At 34.7% G+C, this 25878-nt stretch overlaps 1 protein-coding gene across 2 annotated transcripts; it reads left to right on the forward strand.

Moving 5' to 3' along the window:
- Positions 1-4813: 4813 nt before the first annotated feature.
- On the forward strand, positions 4814-25390 carry LOC113177701 (amine sulfotransferase-like). Of its 2 annotated transcripts, none has more exons than XM_077802072.1 (7): positions 4814-4858; positions 7280-7431; positions 8915-9123; positions 12355-12481; positions 13298-13392; positions 22700-22886; positions 24859-25390. In XM_077802072.1, exons 2-7 carry the CDS (start codon positions 7290-7292, stop codon positions 24978-24980), a joined length of 882 nt encoding a protein of 293 aa, XP_077658198.1. In that variant the 5' UTR covers positions 4814-4858; positions 7280-7289; the 3' UTR covers positions 24981-25390. The 2 variants fall into 2 exon arrangements, with proteins under 2 accessions (XP_077658198.1, XP_077658199.1); XM_077802073.1 differs by lacking the exon at positions 4814-4858 and adding an exon at positions 5621-5692.
- The last annotated feature ends 488 nt before the right edge of the window (positions 25391-25878 follow it).

Genomic DNA, 25878 nt, shown 5'->3' on the forward strand with positions numbered 1-25878 from the left:
TATGTATGTATAATATGTCAAATACCATTTACTGTCATGTATATCTAAAAAGAACATATGAAAAAAAAAACTTCACCCTAATTTGACCTCTGAGTTCAAGCAGGATGAGAGCTCCAGCAGGATCTGGCTAGGTACTTTCCTTAAGGCCTTATAGGACTAAAATCAAGTTGTTTTCTTTTCTGATGACACTGTGGAAGGAGCAGCTTCCAAGGTCATTCATGTGTTTGAATACATTCAGTTCCTTGTGGTTATTAGACTGAGGTCTGCCTTTCCTTAACATGTGGTTCCCTCCATCATCAAATCAGCATTACCTTATTGGATCCATCTTGGTTTTCTGATATGTTTTTCTGCCTCATTGCCTTGTAAGATAACACTGGGATCTGCTGGAAAATAAAAAATAATCTCCCAATATTAAGGCCACCTGATTAGTAATCTTCATTCCATGTGCAAGTCTTTTTGCAATGAGATAATGCATACTTACAAGGAGTGGTGCATGGGAGCTTCATAGGGGCAGCATAATATATCTACCACATAATTCATGTTTCACACTTAAAGCTTAACAGCTGTAATAAGATATCTTTTTATTCATTCTCTTCTGTATTATATAAGGATGACTACAGAAAGTAGTAGGACAAGAAGTACTCTAACTAATTCTCCATGGCTTCATTCAGAAACTGCATTACTGGTGCTATGCAGCCTGGAGGTACAGTAGGTGATCTTCAGAGTACTAGTCCTAACACAGAGAGAAGAAGGCTACAAAATGAAGACTCTTCACAGCTGAATCATGGCATGGCCATATTTAATCCCACTGAATCTTAAATATGGACCCTGGGTCTCTTCATAATGAAGAATACAGAAAAGTAAAGCACTTAAAGAAAAAGCGGATGTAGGTCAGAAGCCAGCACAGGGAACATAGTGTCCATGTGTGCAGATGACCAGTTGCATTCCTCAGTATTCTGAATGCCAGAGCAGTCCTCCACAACCAATGTCACATTCTGCAATCCCACCGAGCCTGGGCCTTTCATCCACACCTTGTCAACTCCCACAGGAGGAACCCAGGAGTCTGCAGTTATCAGTTAAGCAAAAAAAAAAAAAAAAAAAACCAAACTGGATAATAATGATGCAGTCAACCTTAGAGACATCTTGTATTGCTTAATTATGAAATACAAATAGTAAATAAGACTACAGAGAACACCTTCACACTTACACTGAAGTCACATACGCCCACCAATCAGTTTTAGATACAGAAAGTATCTTTCTCTGATTGCATTCCCCTCTTTGCTACACCCTCCCACAGAGAAAAGTAAATACCTACTGATGTTGCTTCACAGATGTGTTTCTTTAACTTGATATGTCAAGTTGCTCTCCAAATTGTGTTAATTTTTATTCTGACCAGTAATACCTGACGTTCCTCTTTCTCCTCATCCCCTTGAACTTACCCTGTCTGGCTTATTTTCAAACATCCTAGAGATTGGAAAGTAGTTTCAATTTGTATTTCCATGATTACTACCAAATACAAAATTGAAGATATCTGTTAATACCCCAATCAGATTTCCTTTTGTGTGCTTATTCACTCATGTTTTAGTCATTTATTCCATTGGGGTGCTTTGATTTTTCTTACTAAAGTAGTTCTTTATACCTAATTAATCTGACTCTGATATTTTTATGAAAGATTAAAAGGTATAGTCTTTATTACATTTAGTTTAAATTATTCATTTCTAAGTCAGTCCCAGAAAGTCAAAGGTTGAATGTTTTCTCTGATATGCAGAAGCTAATCCAAAATAACAAGGTACCAGATGTCCCACATCTATCCTTTCCTGCCCCACCTCTGCACTCAGCCATTGCTCTGCATTCCTCTCAGGCCATCTTACTTGTAGATGCACATAACATTGTGTGGTTGGGAAGAAGGGAATCAAAACGCTGCCTCTCATTCCTCACAGAAATAGAAAAGGCAATTATGAAATTCATCTGGAAAAATAAGAGACCCAGAATAGCTAAAGCAATTCTAAGCAGGAAGAGTGAAACAGGTGGTATGGCTATACCAGAACTTAAACTAAACTACAGAGCAATAGTAACAAAAACAGCCTGGTACTGGCACCAAAACTGGCTGGTGGACCAATGGTACAGGATAGAAGACACAGAGACTAATCCACAAAATTACAACTACCTTATATTAGACAAAGGTGCTAAAAGCATGCAATGGAGAAAGGATAGCATCTTCAACAAATGGTGCTGGGAAAACTGGAAATCCATATGCAACAAAATGAAATTGAATCCCTATCTCTCACCATGCACAAAAGTTAACTCAAAATGGATCAAGGATCTAGGAATTAAACCAGAGACTCTGCATCTAATAGAAGACAAAGTAGGCCCTAATCTCCATCATGTAGGGTTAGGCCCCAATTTCCTTAATAAGACACTTATAGCACAAGAATTAAAACCAAGAATGACCAAATGGGATGCATTCAAACTAAAAAGTTTTTTCTAAGCAAGAGAAATAATATGTGAGGTGAATAGGGAACCTACCTCCTGGGAACAAATTTTTACCCCCCCCCACATCAGATAGAGCTCTAATCTCTAGGGTATACAAAGAACTCAAAAAGTAATACAAACAAACAAACAAACAAACAAATAACCCAATCAACAAATGGGCCAAGGACTTGAACAGACACTTCTCAGAAGAGGATATACAATCAATTAACAAATATACGAAAAAAAAATGCTCATCATTTGAAGCAATCAGAGGAATGCAAATTAAAACTACTCTAAGATATCATCTCACTCCAGTAATAATGGCAGCCATGATGAAGACAAACAACAAAAAGTGCTGTCGAGGTTGCAAGGAAAAGGTACACTCATACACTGCTGATGGGACTGCAAATTGGTGCAGCCAATTTGAAAAGCAATGTGAAAGCTTTCCTTGGAAAGCTAGGAATGGAACCACCATTTGACCCAGCTATTCCTCTTCTTGGACTATACCCAAAGGACCTAAAAATAGCATACTACAGAGACACAGCCACATCGATGTTTATAGCAGCACAATTCACAATAGCTAGACTGTGGAGCTAACCTAGATGCCCTTCAATGAATGAATGGATAAAAATAATGTGACATATATACACAATTAAATATTACTCAGCACTAAAAAATAATAAAATCATGGCATTTGCAGGGAAATGGATGGCATTAGGGCATATTATGATAAATGCAGTTAGCCAATCCCCCAAAACAAATCCCAAATATCTGATATAAGGGGGTGACTCAAAATGGGGAAGAGAGGAAGAGCATGGGAAGAACATTACCTCTACATAGGGAATAGAGGTGGGAGGGAAAGGGAAGGAGAAAGGGAATTGCATGGATGGTGAAAAGAGACCCTCATTGTTATACAAAATACATGTATGAAGATGTGAGGAAAAAAAAGAATAGCATTAACCTAGATTAAGTAGAGAGGAGTAGAGAAAGGAGAGGAGAGGGGTTGGGGAGATAGGAAGGATAGTAGAATGAAACAGGCATATTATTACTGTGTGTATATATGTGACTGCATGATCAATGTGATTATGCAACCTGTACACTCAGAAAAATGAGAAATTATATCCCATATGATTTAAATGTATGATATGTCAAGGTCATTGTACTGTCAGGTGTAACTAAGTAAAAAAAAAAAAACACTGTTTCTGCTCATGGAAGCAGCTGTCTTATTCACTTAGCTGTTATTACTGACTGGTCTAGATGTCTCACAGCTGGTAACTATGGGGAGTCAGGAAGAAAAAGAGGGAGGAGAGGAATGCAAAAGAGTCCAAGAACCTGAAAAGACCCCCTTATACATTCGGTTCATTTAAATTTGTATAATGAAAGAAATTCTTATTGAGCTTGTAATAATAATAGTCTAGTCCTATTTCTACTCGTCACAGTATGTTAATCGTCACAAAATGGACTATTTCAGAAACACAGACTTAGTTGACAAATCTCATGAGGAATAAGAGACAGGTTTAATATTTATAAACTGAAATTAGCCTCAGATTACACCTTACTTTGTAACCAAGAGGTTTGTACATTGAAAAGATTCAAGATCTCCCCTGGGATCAAATTCTGTATTTAGCGGGAACCTGAGAATCATTATCTAAGAGCAGCTTGTATGAGCAACAAAAGACTGAGGAATGACTCAAAATTCCATGAGAGATGTGAGAACAGACCTGAGATGAATAACAGTTATGGTGGAAAACAAAAAGTTAATATCCACCATTAAAACAAACAACAGGACATCGATTAGAAAGGGTAACTCTATGTGTAGTGGAAAACAAATTTATGTTCTTAGTGAGTTCATATAACCCACTTGCAAGTTTATATAACCCACTTGCAAGTTTATATAACCTCTTACAAGTTTATATAACCCCTAGAGTATTCTGTAGCTACTGCCAGTTAAAAAACAGAAGGCACAAACTTCCTGAGATTATGTAAGAAAGGACATGAAGAATGATCACCAGCCCTGAGATGGGCTGGAAAGAGGCTTATCATCATTCAGGTACAAGGAAGCTGTCCTTGTAGATGTCAAATGCATCCTTGTCTTTCTTTCATAATTCCTGTAATTCAGTAAATGTGCCCTCTCTTCTCCTAAAGGTTTTTAAGTATCTCCAAAGATTTTGATCCCTTTATGGAACCAGGGATAACTTGATATGCTTTCTCCAGTGTCAACAAAATCTTACCCAATTTATAAGAGCTGAGTAACTCAGGTTCCAATACACTACTCACTGGCCAAAACAAACTCTAAAGGGACTATTTATTCCTCAATGACAGAGCAATTCCTGTCAGCCTAAAATTTTTGTGAGAACTGGTTTTCCTTCATCAGCTGATCTCAACAGTGAGTACTAACAGAATAGATTCAGAGACACTGTCAATTCTCACCTGCTTTGGAATGAGAGATTACTATCTGTGTTTACCTCTTTTTCTCCCCAATTATCTATGAACATCCCCTACCACTTTTCTTTGGGACTTCCATGATGGAATAAGAAGGAGACACAGACAGGCTTGCTATGTATACAATCAGCTTCTCCTACATGCATCAAAGACATGCAAACTATACTGAGTAGCCAGAGGGCACCTACCTGATTTCTCCTCACATGCAGCTTTCTCCTTTGTTTCTATGATACCACAGGTTTTAAATTTCTTTCTCTCTTTAGACTGAAAGTTGAGTGATTAAATGTAATAAACAAGAAAATAGAAAAATTTCATCCAAATGTTTGTAGACACTGCCTGATGCTCTTTCTCATCACCCAGCATTTCTCAAACCATTGGTGATATTTCAGGGTGTGTATGGTGGTGTTATGGGCTGATAGGAAGGATGTGGTAGGGATCACACTTCACTTTTGGCTTTCTCCTCAACTTATATCTCCTACTATGGGCTTCTCCATTTATCCATGTGATGCAGTATAAATTCTCCCTCACCACAATCTGAAGGCTGAATTCTCCAAGGTTTTTCCTAGGAAATGCAGGATGTCAATATCAAAATAGCTCTTCATCTGCCTGTATTGTAAACAATCTTTTGATGCATCAGCCTAGTTCTTCTGTCCCTAGTATTCAAAATTTTACGTTTCTTAGAAGTCAACTTAATGAGGGGAAACCTCTAGCAGCTTTAGGGCCTTAATTTTATCTTTCATTTGGTAGCCAAGAAACTAATCATGAAGGCATCACTCAGGTGAGTCTAACATTAATCATTTTCTGTTCTTATTCTGAACAGACTAAATTCTGAATTCCTCCTGTTGATCAGTAACTTGGATTGTTTGTAAAGAACTCAATGTTATTTCTTGACATACAATTTAAACAAAGCCAAATTTAGAGCTTTTTAGCAAATTCAGTTTCTTGGTATGCACAGAATCTTTAAAAAAAACATAACTGAAATCTATACTGGTTCTAAATCTACTATTATTCGAACTACGGGATTGTCTCAATCATGTAACCCTCAGGGAAAGATTTCTCAGGAAGATCTAATAGAAATGCTTGGCTGGTCTGAATATTGTAGTTAATCTAAACTGTGGAAATACACAGGGAAGCATTCCTTTTGTGAGCAAACTCAGAGGGGGTAACTGGCATTCTGTTTCCCATCCTTAGAAAAGCCCTGCAGTTTCCTCCTAGGAACTAGTAAGATAATGAATACATGTGCTATGTCTAGCTGCTGTGGCAATGCCCCTAGAGTCTTATCAGCCTCAACCTTGATTTCAGGCACACAGCTCCTGGGACAACCAAAATGTTTCACTGAGCTTAAACCTCTCCACATAACAGTAACTTTATACAACGGACTTTCTTGAGACTTACACAGAGTTCCTAACATTGCACATTGCAATTTAGTCTGTAACTGAGGGATAAGCTGCATAATGTTGCTAAGTCTGTAACCTGCCTAGTAATACAATGAACAGTATAAACTAATGATGCCAATGACTTAAAGTAACCTATGGATATAAATAAAGCTGGCAGCTTGGCCATTCTGCCATCTTTCCTCCTTCTGCATCTTGTCTCTGTGTCTCCCTTATTATGTACCTTACACAATTTTAATATTTGTCTTTACATTGTTTGCTTTCTGCTTTTGTTTTAGTTTATTATTGAGATTCATACAATTTATGATTTTAAAATCTCCTACTGTAAACTATGATAATTTTCATGAAGTAACTTGTAACTATGAGGGCAGATTTCTGAAGTAAAAACTAATTTAAAAAAGCAAAGCATTTTCATTTTTCATTTTCAACAGTATCTCAGATCCCTAATTAAGAAGTTTCTTTCAGAGACAATGTTATGTATACTCTAGAAAAAACATTAGAAATAAAGAATTGAAGAATTTCTTATTTCTACAACAATCAAAAATATAAGGAATAAAATATAAAACACTAAGAATTTCTCCATAAATAGCATAAATTCTCTGGCCAAATTTTCCCTTCTCCAATATTTCCAGTTCAGCTAGCTGGACAAGTTTAAATGATTTGGTTGAGTTATCTGAGTTAATTTCCTCTTCTCTATGTTGAGGATCATAATATCTGCTCCTCATGGACCTTTAAGAAGAGTTGTCTCACTTTTCAGCATTTCTGCTGCCTCATCTTTAAAACACTGATGCTAGCAATACAGGAATTTTGGCTTATTGTGACGTTTTAAATCATTCATATATGTGCTGTGGTTAGTGTCATTAGTATGTTCATACACATCAGACATTGCAATAGTGCTAGGCATATATTGACCACTCAATAACTATTATTCACTTCTAAAATAACTTGAAATTTTATGTTTGCACTTGTAGGTGAAAAAATATGGACAACACAGAGGAGTACTTACTTGAATTTAAAGGCTACAATTTTGAAAGGTCTTTAGTTAAAATTCATATAGTAGAAAGTGTGGATGATTTTGAAATTAGAGATGATGATGTCTTCATAATCACCTATCCAAAATCTGGTAAGTGTAAAGAGTGGCCTCATGACAGTAGATTTTTCCTAAGTTTGGTATATGTATGTGTTTGTGTGTGTGTGTGTGTGTGTGTGTTTGTGTGTGTGTGTGTAAATGTGCTGTTTTTCAGACATCAACAACAGCCTGACCTACATTTATATATCCATTAAGAATCAGAAAAAAGTTAGATGAATCTCAAATCTATACTACCAAAGCTCATTTGCAATGGATATATTGTCAATTCTGTATATATATATATATATATATATATATATATATATATATATATATATATATAATATACCAAATGCTGAGCCATGAGCAGGTACTGGGTAAATGCTGACCTGTTGGCTTGGTCTGTTGGACAGACCTGAGACAGTCCAAATTCATCTTTTCTCTAATTTGTAAATGCTTCCTGAGTTGGAAGACTTATCTTCCATAATTATTCATTTTCCAAGATGTTTCATTTTCTTGAGAAGTATTCCATGACAGCTGATTTCCACCGAAGATTCTCAAAAATGTTTTCAACCAGTAAGTTCTACTAGAAAATAGAATAAAAATGATTTTGATATATGTGAAGACCATCATTACAATGAAGTGGTAAAACACAATCCTGTTGGGCTAAACAAGTACTAATGAGCCTTATGTAATAGTGACTTCTACTTCAGCAGGGCAGGATACTTGGCTTGGTTTGAGTTTTTATAGTTCCCCATGCAGACTAAGAGATAAAGTGTAGTTATTAAGATTCTACATACAATGTTTTGCTTATTTATTGTGTGGTTTCCCCAGAACACCACAAAGAAGTTGGTCATACATGATTAGGCCAAACAAGTGAATAAAATGTGATATATATATATATATATATATATATATATATATCTTTGCTCATGTCAGGTCCTGCTATTTCCTGACATCCTTGAATGCTTAAATAGTTTACACAACCACCTTAAGTGGTAAAGAGAAAAGGGGGAGAAAGTGAAATCGCTTATAATTTTGTTAATTCTAAAGGGTAAAGTTCTAAGAAAGTAATCTCAGGAAGGAGAATGAGGAGCCCACAAAATATAGAGGGAAATACTAATTTCCCTCATGTGATCATTACAGGGTGTATGCATGTGTGGATATATCACACTCTACCCCATCAAAATGTAGAATTATTATTATAAGTTAAGGAAAACATTAAAAATACTAAAAAGGACCTAACATGGAGCAGGGAACAGAGAAGGAGAGGCAGAATTAATCCAAATCATCAGTATCATGGAATCAGAACAAACATAGCTCTTCAAGTAATAAAGGAATTTAGAGTCTTTAATTTTATCTTTATTAACTTTAATGTTTCATAGAGACAAAAAATGAAAATTGGACAAACTTGTTAGCATACTTAGAGCTTCTAAAAGAAAAGAAAGCTCAAATGATTTTATGGTGAATGACACTATTGTTGACTTAATTTTTAATGACTAATTGAGTCTGAAAACAAGATGATTTATTTTTTCAGGTACCATCTGGACTCAGCAGATACTAAGCTTGATTTATTTTGAGGGGCATCGTAACAGAACAGAAGATATCAAAACAATAGATAGAGCTCCCTTCTTTGAATACAATACTCACAATTTGGACTTTATCAAAATGCCATCCCCTCGCCTCTTCGCTTCCCACCTCCCATATTATTTAGTTCCAAAAAGTCTGAAGAACAAAAAAGCTAAAGTACGTCCTTGAGCTTAATCTTTTTTTTTTTTTTTTGCACAAACAAAATAACGTGCTTTAAGTAGATTCCCCAACCTCACTAAACCACAGTTTTCCAAATGTTATAATCATTGTATGTTTAGGACATTGCCTTCCTCAATAAAAGTATATGAAAGTCCTAAAAACTATGCCTGTAATAAGCAACTGTAGATATAATTTGCAATGTAATTTTATATCATATACCAAAAATTCTTTCAACCATTCTTTTTATGGTTTCATAGAATTTTATTGTGTGGCTTTGCAATAATTAATGTGTATTTGATGGACAGGTAAGTGTCAGCCAATGGATGTTTTGTGCTGTAATAAACATTCCTATAAAGGCTTGCACTCTAATTCTCATGCCATGTTTCAATTAATGTGAAGTTTTCAGATTAAAATATCTAATATTTAAAGTGTTGCCATGGATTACCTACTTGCTTTTTATAATATATGAATTATACTTCATCAAATAACCGTGCCTCTGTCCTCATATGCTTACTAATAATGGGAATTATCAAATTTGCCTAAGATGCTAGGTAAGAAAGTAATCTCTCTTTGAGGGAATTTAACTCTTTTTGAATTTTAATAAGATTATCTTTTTATATTTTTATTGGTCTTAAATATTTTTTCCAGGTTGTCTTATTTACTGTTTTGTGGGAAATTTATTTGTGGCAAAATCTTTCTCTTTATAAAGGAAAGACTTTTTAAATAAATTGTTGAAAACTTTTAACCTTATGTAACCCAACTGTTAATACTTCTTTCATGATTTCTGGTTCTGGTGCTTTACTAAGAAAACACAAAACTACAACAAAGATTATGTAAATGCCCTTCGTCTTTTTTTCTAACTAACAGTACATTCAACCTCTTTGTTGGTGGGGTGAGAGGGGTGGGGTGGTAACCAGGAATTGAACTCAGGGTCACTCAACCACTGAGCCACATCCCCAGCCCTATTTTGTATTTTATTTAGAAACAGGGCTATACTGAATAACTTAGCACCTCTCTTTTGCTGAGGCTGGCTCTGAACTCATGATCCTCATGTCTTTGCCTCCAGAGTAGCTGGGATTGCTGGCGTGGGACATGGAGCCTGGCTATTTTTAAACTTCTTATGATTATAAATTACATCTGATACTGCTTATGAGAGATGAACATTGCCTTATACTTGTCTAAGGAGTTTGCTGATTGGCCCAAAACAATTTATTAAAACATTCACTTGAGTACCTCTACTGTTTTGAAGCCTATATATTGGTATGCTAAATTTTCATAGTTGGACAGGAATTTATTTTACTTATTTATTTTTATGTGGTGCTGAACATTGAACTCAGAGTCTCACCACTGAGCCACAGCATAAGCCCCAGATAAGGCAAATTTTTCTGTCAACTTTTTACAATATAGTTTAGTTCCACAATGATTGACAAATGTAAGTTCTAATTTAAGAGAGATTTGTTCTGGGAAAACAGACATTGCAATATTCTGACATTCCTCAAGTTTCATTCTATGTATCAGGTCTACTTTAATGCCATCTATATGTACCATTTATTGTTCTCAGTGTGCTTTTTACCCACTCATAGATATTTAACATTGAAAAAAAAGTATAAAATTTTAATGATCTTGTCAATTTACTCCAATTTTGTGGTCATTTATTTGCATTCAGGCTGCAATGATAAAAATGTTATATTTTCAGGATATAAGGAGTTTTCTATTTTACTAGGTTTTTACTCTCTGAGGAACTAGCCTTTTTTTTAAGCATAATTCAAGTTTCCTTTTTTGTTCATGTATACTTTCATTTTAATTATTGTTTCATTTTAGTATATATCTTCTATCTTCTTTAATTAAATGTCCAGTACATCTATTTCCAGTGTCTGTTTTTGTCAATATTAACATTTTAAAATGAATACCATTTTTAGTGTAACAATGGGTGTAATTTTGTTAATGTTTAAATACTTTGTCATTTCAGTTTTACCTTTTTAATTGGTTTCAGCTCTTTTGAGATTTTTTTTAGTTTAAAAGTGTTTGTATAGTTTTCTATCATGGGCGATGGTGTTTACATATTCTAATTTTGGGAATTTATTTAAAAGTTAATTGTCAATTGCATGATCAGTTTTCAAACATGGAATATGTTTCATACATGAGAAAAGGAGATAAATTTTCTGTGTTTGGTACTTATACAAATTTTAAAAACTAAATAAAATAAAATTTTAATAGTCAATTTTACAAATTTATTTTTCCTTTTATTGTTTTGTTAAATACAATTCTCTGTAATTGTTCTACTATGATTGTGGCTAAATCAAAATACTTACAGATTTACTGGAACTTTTTCATTGAAGTTTTTCTATTATGATCATCAGTGTACAAATCTTCCTTTTCTGTTGGTCTTTGAAAACAAATTATGGGCCATCCCGTTAAATCATTTGGCCTGCAATTTTACTTAATTTCATTTTATTCCTTATTCTCTAATTTGCTGGGACTTTGCCACATGCTCTTGTTTTCCTTGATTTGAAATGCCATTTTCAATGCTGCATAACTTTACAACTTGAAAGTAGTTTTATCAGATCCCTTCTTTTTCTTCATAGAAAAATTAGAATATTCCAGCATTTGAATATCATTACATGCTGCTATAAGTGTTCTTGAGAATGCCCTTTGGGCACATATGCAGTTTCCCTGGAATATACATCCAAGAAGGGACTGCAAAGCCAAAAGTACAAGGATGTTCAGTTCTATGGGATGGGGGCTATATTTTCTTAAGAAAGCAGGTGTATCAATTTCTACTGAAATTGGTAATGGACATGTTTTTATTCCCCCCCCCAGTAAAGATACATATCAGACATTTAAATTTTTTCAATGTGTTATTTATGAAGTGGTTTTTTAAAGTGATCTTAACCTACATTTCCAATACTCAGTAATGAGAATAAGCCTGTTTTGACAGGTTATTGACCATAATTATTGTATATTCTGTGAAAGGATTTTTGACCCAATTTTTCATTAGTGGTATTTTTCATATTAACTTTCTTTATACAGTTTGTCTCCTATATATAAAACTATTTATTTCAACACTTTTTGTAATAGAGAAAAAATTGGGGGAACACCTAGTTTTCCATGGCTAGTAGAATGGATTAAAATAATTATGATTCATTCAGCTAATGAATATGATGCAACTGTTAAAAACTTGAAATAATATACTGGAATTGTTAATATTATTTCTAATTCTCCCTGCAGATTCTTTATATCTACAGAAATCCTAAAGATGTTTTGGTTTCCTTTTTTCATTTTTCAAATTGGGTGGCTCGATTAAAACCTTCTGATACTTTTGAGGATTTTATGGAAATGTTTCTAGATGGACAAGGTAACTATGAATTTATTTATCAAGGAATTTAGGGAATATATTTCGAGAGATGGAAAAGGGCAATTGTACAATGGATGCTCTTGAGTAGTTACTATGACACATCAACTTAGTCTGCCACCCAGTGGCTTTTCCTTCCTTGCCAGGACCATGTGGGTCTTGTCAAATTTGCAAAGGCATGTTGTTTAGAAAACATTTTGACCAGTCCATAAGAGGCTTGCACATATTCTCTCAAATTAAACTAGCTACAAATATAATTAAAACAATACATTCCAGAATCACTAATGATCAGGGTGTTTGTGTACTCTCTCATTGACCTTTGGTAAGCCTTCTAGGGCCATGGTGGAGTTTATCACTCCACTACTGATGAGGATTGATTGTTGCAAGGGACTTGTAGTGAGAAGTATCAGGATCTCACTGATTTAAAGATTGCATTCAGGTTCTGTCTCATTGTAAACAGGTAGCTTCACTAACCAGAGATCTTAGAGAATGAGAAGAAAATGGACATGTGTGTTTTCTGGTGGATATAGGAAAGTGGAGGAACTTGCTTTAAAGAAATCTGATTTAAACTTAGATCCAGGGGCTTTCTCATTTTTTTATTGCTGCCTTCCTACATCTATAAGGTCGCTTTTCATGGTCACTTCTCTATGAAAACCATGATTGTTCCCCTAAGCAGTAATCATTTCAAAACAGTAATATATATGTCCAGTGGTTGGGCCTTTATTTTTGTTTTTGTGACTATAAGGAGGAAAAGACGGAATACTTTGTTATTCAATAAGTGCTACATCTTCACCTTGTTACTAATTAATTTTTGCACAGTGGTTGGAAGTCGTTGGTTTGATCACATAAGAGGCTGGTATGAACACAGACATGACTTCAATATTCAGTTCATGAGTTATGAAGATATGAAAAAGGTAAAATAAGAAGTATTTTTAAAATTTCATTTTTGTAAACGTTTTTTTTTTCTCCTGGTTTCAGGAAAACTCATTCTCCTAGTCATTTATGGAAATACATATTTTGTAGGCTTTTGAGGGTAAGTGGGGGTTCTAATTTCCTGCTTATCCATTAATTACTGGTTTTCCTCAAGGGTTGTTCTCAGTCACCATTATTATCATGTAACAACTGTAGCATTAAAGGCAACCTCAAATATCTAGGATACCAGTCTTTGTAAAACATTTTTATTAATATTAATTACATATTAATGGATTTTGTTTTCTGATTTCTATATGACCATACAGTATGTACTGATCATATCCAATCTCTCCTTCTTCCACTCTCTTACCTCCCCTTTGCCCTGGACCCTTCAGAGGCCCTAGTATTCATGATTCTACTTTCAGTCAATATTTGTTGTTGTTCTCATGTGTGCTGCTTGTGCTATTTATCTTTCTATGTCTGGCTTATTTTAGTAACATCATGTTTTCCAGTTCCATGAATTTTGCTGTAGAATTTCATTTTTTATATCTGAATAATAGTCCAGTGTGTGTGTGTGTGTGTGTGTGTGTGTGTGCGAGCGTGATAATTTCTTCATCTGTTCATCTGTTGATAACACCATGTAGGCTGAATCCTTATTTGTTGTGAATAGCGGTACAATAAACATGGGCATGTGAGTTGTCTCTTTTATGGTGCACTGTTTCTTTTTGATATATACCCAGGAATGTGCAGTTGGATTATACCGTAGTTCTGTTTTTAGTTTAGTTTTTTTTTTTTGAGGATACACCAAACTGTTTTCCATGGTAATTATACTTAATAAAGTTCATCAAGGAGCACTAAGGCACTGAGGCATGAAGTCACTACTAAGAAAGGATAATTATTGCTGAAGATGAGGGTGAGCCCTGTGAGGCATGTTCTTCCTGTAAAGAGAATCTTAAAAACTAGTTCTCATGTGAAGTCATAGAATGCTTATATGCTGGTTAAAGATTCTAAACTGCCTGAAAACTTTGTGTAATTCAAACACAAGACAGGTGAAGCTTATTGTTCTGTGGACTCTGGTTGGTATGTTGATTCATTAATACATCATCTATTTAGTTACTTTAAAAAAAATCACTGAATGATTGCTCTGTGCCTTGCACTGAATCATGAGTAATAGAAGACTGAATCTTTTATAGACAGAACTCATAATCTGTCAGGGAAAACAAGTAATCACCAAGCTAGTATATGTATTTCAAAAGTAATAATTGCAAATATTAAGGAAATGTCTAATACAATGTCAATGTGTATATGTACTGACGGTATCTAATATACTCAAAAGTAATGGTCTTTTTTTTCTTTCCTGAATTAAAGAACATGGGAAATGCAAGCTAATAAATAAGAGCTAAGTGAAAGAAAAAAAAAAACATGGGAGAGACTTATAAGATAAGAAAAAAGGAAAGTACATGAGACCTTTGAGGACCTAAGAGAATAACTTGAACAATGTGGGAGAGATGAAAGTTTAATATAGGCTGGTTTTATAGGAGCCAGATTTTATAAGATCTGTAGGCTATGTTAACGAGAGTGATTTCTTTAATGTTAAAAGTAGTAAGGAGACTCTTAAGAGCTGTTAAGAAGGGTAGCCATAGGTTATGCTTAATATTTTTGAATATTATTTACATTTATGAGTTGAAGAGAAAAAATAGTGAATATAAGGAAACCAGAATAGACAGAGACCAGTGTATTAATCCACTGAACATCGGTGGTGGCTTGAATTGGAGTAGTGTCATTGTGAATGAAGAGAATACAGAGTTTTGAGGCACAGTTAAGATGTAAAAAGAAAAGGGATCATCTTCTCTAACTCCATCCATTTACCTGCAAATGCCATGATTTTATTGTATTTAATTGTTAAGTAATATTCCATTGTGTATATATTCCACATTTTTTTATCCATTCATCCACTTAATGGCATCTAGTTTGGCTTCACAGTTTAGCTATTGTAAATTGTGCTGATATAAATATTGATGTGTCTGTGCCCCTGTAATATGCTGTTTTTAAGTCCTTTAGGTATAGTGGGATAGCTGCATCAAATGGTCATTCCATTCCCAGATTTCCAAGGAATCTCCATACTGCTTTCCATATTGGATATACCAATTTGCAGTCCCACCAGCACTGTATGAGTATACCTTTTCCCCACATCCTTGCCAACACTTATTGTTGTTTCTCTTAGTAATAGCTGCCAATTCTGACTGAAGTGAGATGCTATCTTAGAGTAATTTTGATTTGCATTTCTCTAACTCCTAGTGACGATGAACATTTTTTCATATATTTGTTGATTGATTATATATCTTCTTCTGAGAAGTGTCTGTTCATGTCCTTGGCCCATTTGTTGATTGGGTTATTTGTTTCTTTTTTTTTTTTTTTGGTTTTTAGCTTTTTGAATTCTTTATATACCCTAGAGATTAGTGCTATATCTGATGTGTGAAGGGTAAAATTTGGAAATTGGGGACTAATCTCACGTGATGAAGATTAGGGCCTACTTTTTCTACTATTAGACACAGAGTCTCTGGTTTAATTCCTAGATCCTTGATCCACTTTGAGTTGAGTTTTATGCCTGGTGACAGATAGGGGTTTAATTTCATTTTGTTGCATGTGGATTTCCAGTTTTCCCAGCACCAGTTATTAAAGAGGCTATCTTTTCTCCAATGCATGTTCTGAGCACCTTGTCTAACATAAGATAATTATAATTGTTTGGGTTTGTCTCTGTGTCCTCTATACTGTACCATTGTTCTACCAGTCTGTCTTGGTGCCAATACCATGCTATTTTTGTTACTATTGCTCTGTAGTATAGTTTAAGGTCTGATATAGTGATGCCACCTGCTTCACTCTTCCTTCTAAGGTTTGCTTTAGCTTATGGGTCTCTTATTTTTCCAGATGAATTTCATGATTGCTTTTTCTATTTCTATGAGGAATGTCATTGGGAATTTGATTGGAATTGCATTAAATCTGTATAGTGGTTTTCATAGTATGATCATTTTGATGATATTAATTCTGCCTATCTAAGAGCAAGGTAGATCTTTCCATCTTCTAAGGTCTTCTTTCACTTCTTTTTTTTAGGGTTCTGTAATTTTCATTATATAGATCTTTCACCTCTTTCATTGATTCCCAATTATCTTTTTTTTTTTGAGGTTATTGTAAATGGGGTAGTTTTCCTCATTTCCTTCTCAGAGGATTTGTCACTAATATACAGAAATGGCTTTGATTTATGGGTGTTGATTTTATATCTTGCTACTTTGCTTAATTTATTTATTAGTTCTAGAAGTTTTCAAGTTAAACTTTTAGGGTCTTCTAGGTATAGAATCATATCATCAGCAAATAGTGCTAATTTAACTTCTTCTTTTCCTATACATATCCCTTTAATTTCTTTCATCTGTCTAATTGCTCTGGCCAGTGTTTCAACTACTATGTTGAATAAAAGTGATGAAAGAGGGTAACCCTGTCTTGTTCCAGTTTTCAGAGGGAATGCCTTTAATTTTTCTCCATTTAGAAATTTGTTGGCCTAGGGCTTAGTACAAATAGCTTTTATGTTGTTGAGATATGTTCCTGTTATCCCTTATTTTTCTAGTTTTGAACATAAAGGGGTGTTGTATTTTGTCAAATACTTTTTATGCGTCTATTAAGATGATCATGATTCTTACCTTTAAGTCTATTGATGTGATGAATTACATTTATTGATTTTTGCATGTTGAACCAAACTTGCATCCCTGGGATGAACCCCACTAGATCATGGTACGTGATCTTTTTGATCTGTTTTTGTATTCGATTTGCCATAATTTTATTGAGAATATTTGCATCTATGTTCATTAGAGATTTTGGTCTAAAGTTTTGTCTTTCTTTGTTTCTTTGTTTCTTTGTTTCTTTCTTTTGTTCTTTTGTTCTTTCTTTCTTTCTTTTTATGTGTCTTTGCCTGGTTTTGGAATCAGGGTGATATTGGCCTCATATAATGAGTTTGGAAGTGCTGCCTCTTTTTCTATTTCCTGAAATAAATTAAAGAATATTGGTATTAGTTCTTCTTTAAAAGTCTTTTAGAACTCGGCTGTGTATCCATCTGGTCCTGGGCTTTTCTTGGTTGGTAGACTTTTGATGGTGTCTTCTATTTTGTCACTTGAAAGTGTATATCATTCTTATTCATGTTGGACAAATTATATGACTCTAGAATTTGTCGATGCCTTCAATATTTTCTATTTTATTGTAGTACGAGTTTTCAAAATAATTTCTAATTGTCTTCCGTATTTCTGTAATGTCTGTTGTGATATTATGAATGTAGTGTCTGTTTTTATCCTTTTTCATCACATGTTAGTGATTTGAGTTTTCTCCTTCTCTTCATCAGCATGGCTAAGGGTCTGGCAATTTTATTTATTTTTTTCAAAAAACCAACATTTTGTTCTGTCAATTTTTTCAATTGTTTCTTTTGTTTCAATTTTGTTGATTTCATCTCTGATTTTAACTATTTCCTGTCCTCCTTCTTTTGGTGTTGATTTCTTTTACTTTTTCTAAGGCATCAAGAGTAATGTTAAGTCCTTTCTTTGTTGAATTTGTCTTCTTTTAAGGAATGAACTCCATGCAATAAACTTTCCTCTTAGAACTGCTTTCATAGTGTCCCAGAGATTTCAGTATGTTGTATCTATGTTCTCATTCACCTCTAAAATTTTTTTAATCTCCTCCTTGCTGTCTTCTGGAACCAATTGTTCATTCAGTAGAATACTATTTAGTCTCCAGGTGTGGAAGTGGATTTTATTTCTTATTTTATCATTGATTTCTAATTTCATTCCATTATGATCTGATAGAATGCAGAATAGTATCGCTACTTTTTTATATTTGCTAAGGGTTGCTCTGTGGCATAGTATATGGTCTATTTTAGAGAAGGTTCCATGTGCTGCTGAGAAGAAAGTGTATTCTCTCGTTGAAGGATGAAATAGTCTATATATGTCAGTTAAGTCTAGGTTATTGAGTGTATTATTGAGTTCTATAGTTTCTTTGTTCAGCTTTTGTTCAGAAGATCTATCTATTGATGAAAGAGGTGTGTTAAAGTCACCCAAAATCATTTTGTTGTGGTCTTTTCGACTCATGAATTTGAGAAGAGTTTGATGAACATAGATGCTCCATTGTTTGGGGCATATATATTTATAATTGTTAAGTCTTGTTGGCATATGGTTCCCTTGAGCAGAATGTAGTGTCTGTTTTTATCCTTTATGATTGACTTTAGTTTGAAGTCTACCCTATTTGAAAGAGGATGGAAACCCCTGCTTGTTTCCACAGTCCATGTGAGTGGTATGATTTTTCCCAACACTTCATCTTCAGTCTGTGGATGTCTTTTCCTATGAGATGAGTCTCTTAGAGGTAGCATATTGTTGGGCCTTTTATTTATTTATTTTTTTTATCCAATCTGTTACTTTATGTCTTTTGATTGGTGAGTTTAGGCCATTAACATTCAGGGTTATTATTGAGACATGATTTGTATTCCCAGTCATTTTTGTTTATTTTTGGAATTTAACGAGACTTGGTTTCTTCTCTGATTAGATTTTCCTTTGGTGTAATACCTTCCTCTGCTGATTTTCATCATTGTTTTTAATTTCCTCTTAGAATATGTTGCTGAGGATATTCTGTAGTGCAGGCTTTATAGTTGTAAATTCTTTTAACTTTTTTTTTATCATGGAAGGTTTTTATTTCATCATCAAATCTAAAGCTTAGTTTTGTTGGATATAAGATTCTTGGTTGGCATCCATTTTCTTTCAGGGCTTGGTATATGTTGTTCCATGATACGATGTCTTTAAAGGTCTGGGTTGAAAATATCCTGAGATACAAATTGGTCTCCCACTATATGTGATCTTACTCCTCACTCTTGTGGCTTTTAAGATTCTATCCTTATTCTGTATGCTAGGCATTTTTGTTATAATATTCCTTGTTGTAGATATGTTGTAATTTTGTGTATTTGGTGTCCTGTAATGTTCTTGCAGTTGGTTTTTCAATTCATTCTTCATGCTTGGAAAATTATCTGATATTAACTCATTGAAGAGTTTGTACATTACTTTGGTTTGAAACTCTGTGCCTTCCTCTATCCCAGTAAATCTTAGATTTGGTCTTCTGATGCTGTCCCATAATTCTTGGATGTTATATTCATGGTTTCTAACTTTCTTCACTGTGTGATCAACTTTATTTTCCAGATTGTATACTTTGTCTTCATTATCTGACATTCTTTTTTCCAAGTGATCTAGTCTGTTGGTTATGCTTTCTATTGAGTTTTTTATTTGATTTACTGTATCCTTCATTTCAAGGATTTCTTTTTTTTCAGAGTCTCTGTCTCTCTCTTGGAGGAATCTTTTGCTACCTATATTTTCTCTCTTACATCATTGTTGGAGTGATCAACTTCTGCCTGTATTTGCTCATTTCGGTCATCATTTAATTCACAAATAATTTTAATTATGAACCTTCTGAACTCCTTCTCTGACATTTCATCAACTCACTGCCCATGGGTTCTTTAATTGTAGTGTCCTGGTTTGTTTGGGGCACTTTCCTCCCTTCTTTTTTCATGGTGTCTATATGTCATCTTTTCTTGCAGTGTGGATTTGAGATATTACAGTTTATTCCCTATATTCTTATAGTACCTGCGCAGATTGTCTGTACCACACCTTGAATTTGGGCTTCCAGAACCCTGCTGGTGTCCCTCAATGTATGCTACTGCATCCAAAGTTGGTGGCAGCAATAGCAGAGGTAACTTGAGATAATATTAAAGGTGCCCCAAGATGGAAGCAATGTCTTACAGAGATGGGGCTGAAAGGGTGGGCCTCACACTCCCTTTGGGATGCTTGCTTTGAGATGCAGCTGCTTGTAGGCCCTGTCTGTTGTAAAAATGTTAGGGGCTACTGCATGGAGAAGGTATGATAATGACTGCAGTGTCCGAAGATGGAAGTGGGTTAGGCTTAGGTTCCCATGTGGGGGAGGGGGTGAACTTGTACCTACCGTGGACATGGATCCTGGGCAAGTTTGTGTGGACAGATCTGGGCTAGGCTTGGACTCCTGCAGTAGTCTGCTGGTTAGAAGAGGTGGTCCTATGCCAGAGGCTGGGCTCCCATGAGTGTGGTGGTTGTACATCAGTGTGGGTGCATCTGGGCCATTGGGCTTGACCTCCCGAGGTAGTCTGCTGGTCAGAAGAGGCAGTCCTCTTCCAGAGGCTAGGCTCTGGTGGGTGTTTGCCCCGCAGGTGGAGGGATGGACCTGGGCCTACTGGGTCCCTTGCAGGCTTGTGTAGGCAGTCTGGGCTGGGTCTCAGCTCCTGTGATAATCTGCTGGACAGAAGAGATGGTCCTGGGCTGGAGGATGGGCTGCAGCAGGTGCCTGCAGCTGAAGTGGTGGACTTGGGCCTACTGTGAGTCTGGGTCCCACACAGGCTGGTGTGGGTGGATCTGGGATGCTAGGCTTGACCTCCCCCAGTAGCCCGCTGATTGAAAGAGGCAATCCTGCATCAGAGGCTAGGCTTTGGCTGGTGTCTGCCCTGCCAGTGGAGGGGTGGACCCAGGCCTACTGTGAGCCTGGGTCTCAAATGGGCTGGTGTGGATGGTCCCAATTTTAAGTTAGTTTTAATATGTGGCATAGGATCAGGATCAACTTCAACCTTTTGCATGCAGTCATTCAATTTTCCTGTTACCTTTTGTTGAGGAAACTGTCCTTTTACTATGAAATGTTCTTGGCATTCATGTCAAAATTCATTTGACCACATGTGTGAGAGCTGGTTTCTGTGAACTCTATTCAACTCTATTGATTCATACTTCCAAATTTATGGCATTATCAGACTATTTAGATGACCATTATTTTGTAGTAAGTTTGAAATATGGAAGTGTGAAAACAGAGAATCTAGTATTCTTTTTCAAGACTAACTATTCAGGATCCCTGGAGTTTTATAAGAATATTGTGATGGATTGTTCTTTTTTTTTTTGAAAAAAATATTATTGGGATTGTGATAGAGTGCATTACATATATCTGTGAATTGTATTACATTGTATTTTTTTAATTCCAGTCATCAGTATAGGATATTGTTTCATTTATTTGTTTGCTTTTACTTCTCAGTAATGTTTTGTAGGTTTCAATAGGCAACACTCTTACCTCCTCATTCATTCACTGGAGTTTAAGTATTTTTTCTTGTGATTATTAGTATAATTGTTTCTTAATTTTCTTTTAGGTTTACTCATTGTTAGTGTATAGAAATTCAACTGATTTTTACAAGTTGGTTTGATTTTTTAATCTACAACTTGATTAAGTTTCTTTGTTGTTATGTTCTTTTTGGTGTGTGCATGTGAGTGATTTGGGGAGGGTTTTCTATATATAAGATAATCTTATGGGCTAACAGGGATCATTTCATTATCTTTATTTTCGATTTCAATACCTTTTTTTCTTTTTTATTGCTTAGTACCTCCAGCTAGTATTTCTAGTATCATAATAAACAGAAGTGGAAAAACTGAATTGAACTTACTCCACATCTCAGATGAAAATCTTCCTCTCTCAGTTGAGTTTGCTGTTAGCTACAGGTATTCCATATAAGACTTTTTCATGTTGAGGTAGTTTCATTCCATTGCAGATTTATTGAGCATTTCATCATACAAAGATGTTGGGGTTTTTTTAAAGCTAAAATTTTATTGTCTGAGTAAATATCAGTAAGTATTTTTTAACAGTTAATTTTTTTCATTTTTTTTGTTTTAATTATTAACACATGACAGTACAATGACCTTGACATATTATACATTTGAATCAGATGCGATATAATTTCTCATTTTTCTGAGTATACAGATTGCAGAATCACATTGGTCATACATTTGCATATATACACACAGTAATAATAATATCTGTTTCATTCTACTATCCTTCCTATCTCCCCAACCTCTCCCCTCTCTACCTAATCTAGGGTAATGCTATTCTTTTTATTTTTCTTTCTCACATCTTCTTACATGTATTTTGTATAACTATGAGGGTCTCCTTCCACCATCCATGCAATTCCCTTTCTCCCTCCCTTTCCTTCCCATCCCTCTTCCCAATGTAGAGGTAATCTTCTTCCCATGCTCAAAGATGTTGGGTTTTGTTAAATGCTTTTTTTGCATCAATTGAGAAAATCATGTCAGTTGGTTTCCCCATTCTCTTCTCATAACAAACTGCATGGCTCATATGATACGATGACACTTCTTTGCATTCCAGGAAACAATTTCACTAGAATATGAAAATGTTGTGTGTTTAGCTGTAACTCATGCATACTCCTGACTCTTTCAGGACCTCAGAAGTGCAGTGCTGAAAATCTGTAGATTTCTTGAGAAAGAACTTAGTAAAGAAGTTGTGGATACTGTTGTGAAACAGGCTACATTTCAGAACATGAAGACTAATCCACAAGCAAATTATCATGATATTATAAAATCTGAAATTGGAGTGAGAAATGATGAAGGACATTTTCTGCGCAAAGGTACTATTCAGTAGTTCATAGTAGCAAGATGTAAGCTGTCATTCAAGTTCTTGATACCTAGGAGAAATAATAAGTGCTTCCAATATGTCTCTCCAAGTAACAGTGACATTTGGAACCTACAGAAATTAAGCATCTAATTGAGAGTAGGTCTGAAGAGTTTTTCAAGAAACCTAACTGTTTTAGTACATAATCTGACAAATTAACTAGCTTAATTAATATTGCCTTATATCTAAGCCATATGACCCTGTTTAGATATATTAAAAAAAGGAACACTAATCCTTGTTTTCATTTTTTCTTCTAGAATAATCTAGGAGGTAACTTAATGTGTATTTTGCTCTTCTGGGAGGAGGCTTGGATTAGTGTGTTCCCATGTGTCAGATTGCATCATCACAAAGAGTGATATCTTATTAGTGCTATATGCTATGAATTCAGTTACTTCAAAAAGTCATTGAATTCATTTTCACTGTGATATTATTACATGCCTGAAGTAGTTGTCAAGAATATTATTTCCCTTGTAACTGATACCCTTTAAATTCAAATTATTATTATTATTATTATTATTATTACCAAGGATTGAACTCAGGGGCATTCAAACACTAAGCCACATTCCCAGCTGCTATTTTGTATTTTGTTTAGAGACAGGATCTCACTGAGATGCTTAGAGCCTCACATTGCTGAGGCTGGCTTTGAACTTAACAACCTCCTGCCTCAGCCTCCTGAGCTGCTGAGATTACAAGCATACACCACCACACCTGGCTTCAAATTGTTAATTTTTAATTTAATCATTTAGTGTAAAAACATTCTAAACACTTCACTTCTACTTTATTCACATTTTGTGTCATAATTGGCTCGTAATATACTAATAGGATGATGGATATTAATTTATGAACAATTATATAAACATCTTATGGACATTGCCCTAGATATTGATATATTTTAAAATTCTTATTTTTTTGGTGACATTTATTATCAATTCTCCCTTTTCACTCCTCATCTACAGCAGATAAAAAGTAATTCTCATACCCCTAAGAGCTTGTTATCTACTCCAAAGGCCAATAATAATGTCTACACAAGTGAACCTGATAGCTGGAAATGCCAAGTTAGTTTTCACTTAAGAATGGTGTAATGTAATTTCTTCGGCTCAGAAGGCTGATTCAGGAAGAATGCAAGTTCAAAGCCAGCCTCAGCAAAAACAAGGTGCTAAGCAACTCAGTGAGACCCTGGCTCTAAATAAAGTACAAAATAGGGCTAGTCGAGTACCCATGAGTTCAATCTCCAATGCACCCTTCCCCCAAAAAAAGAATGGCATAATGATGGCTTAATCTTGTATAAAATATAGATGCAGAAAGGGAAGCTCTGGTGCTCTATATGACTTTAATTTGTTAGTTGAAAATATTTGAGTCTCTTTTTTTTCAAATTTAAAAAGAAAGAAATACTTATCTTGGAGGGTTTTAGTAAGAATTATATTACAGTTAATAAATGTGGTTTACTTAGTGTGAGGTTCACTTACTATATATACAAGAGTATATATACTAAAACATACTTGTAAAATTCTAATATAGTCATATCCTGTAGAGTTTTTTCCTCTTAAGGATCACATAGTGGGAAAGACTAACATACAGGGAAGTGAATTTTAAATCTATTTACTGCATTATTGTGTTCCTAGATTCTTTATTCAATCATTCCTGTGTAAGAAAAGATGAGGTCTCCAATCCTGTGGACACGAACAAATATTTAGCTTGGTTGAAAAGAGATTAACACATTAATATCCAATTTTTTAATTCTATGAACACAATAATATTCACATATTATTACAAAGTTGCCACAAGAGGTATATTGGTTGCTCCATTTAAATTTGACAGGTGTTCCACATCTGGGAAAATGGGACACATGGGTTCAAATGGTTGAGGGAGTCTTTAACATGAAATGTTCTTTATTCACCAAAGTGCCATTCATGTTCTTATCCCATTAGGTACCATTGGAGATTGGAAACATCATTTTACTGTGGAGCAGAATGAAAGATTTGACCAGATATTCCGAAGGGAAATGAAAGACATTTCCCTAAAGTTCATCTGGGATATAAATGAGGAGTAGAATTCTAATCAAACTATAAAAGAATCATATAAACTCTAATCAGAGGCTATTCCTTAACATACATAATAATAATAACATGCATAATGCCTATTTAATTACTAATTATAAAACTTAACTAACAAAATAAATAAACTATACTTAGATTAGTTGCCATGAATTCTTTAAAATTAAAAAAAGATTATTTTACTTTAAAATTAAAATTACAAATCAGATATTAAATTTCTTTTGATGCTTTGGTATCCTGCATGAAAATGGCAAAACAGAAAGCATAAAACGTGACTTGCAAATGTCTTCAGAGACGATTCTGTATTGTGCATTTTCCTTTACTCACAATTAAACTCAGGATCAATTAAACATTAAAAATGATTTTATTCTTGTACTTAAATTTTAATTCTTTGGTTTCAAAATCAATGTGGATATTCAAATGTGATGTAGAATAAATGGAGATATCCTACATAAACAGGTACTTATTTTTAATAATTTAACAGATCACAGTTTGCACTAGTTTTTTTCTGGCTAGTCAGGATGGCATGCACCTGTAACCTCAGGACTCAGGAAGCTGAGGCAAGAGGATAACAAGTTCTAGCCAGCCTCAGCTCCATACAGAGATCCTGTCTCAAAAGTTTTAGAAAAGAAGAGAAGGCTTGGGGTTATAGTTCAGTAGTAGAACTCCCCTGTGTTTATTCCCCAGTACTGAAACACCACTGCCACCACAATAAAAGTTCTATCCATAATGTATCACTCAGTAAAACTACATCACAGAAATTTAACAGTTGAATATTTTAAAAGTTTAGTAGATTTATAAGCCTTTAAGGGTAGCACCATACAAAGTCATCAAATGGAAACAACCTGTGTTACTTGTCCTTCCATTATTATAACAAAATACCTGAGATAATAA

The sequence above is a fragment of the Urocitellus parryii genome, chromosome 8 (genome assembly GCF_045843805.1).
Source record: "Urocitellus parryii isolate mUroPar1 chromosome 8, mUroPar1.hap1, whole genome shotgun sequence".
Classification (NCBI taxonomy): Eukaryota; Metazoa; Chordata; class Mammalia; order Rodentia; family Sciuridae; genus Urocitellus; species Urocitellus parryii.

Coding starts and splice junctions, on each gene's coding strand:
- LOC113177701 (XM_077802072.1), top strand. CDS start 7,290: ATGGACAACACAGAGGAGTACTTACTTGAATTTAAAGGCTACAATTTT. Junction 12,482..13,297: donor AATGTTTCTAGATGGACAAG/GTAACTATGAAT, acceptor ATTTTTGCACAG/TGGTTGGAAGTCGTTGGTTT. Junction 13,393..22,699: donor GTTATGAAGATATGAAAAAG/GTAAAATAAGAA, acceptor TGACTCTTTCAG/GACCTCAGAAGTGCAGTGCT.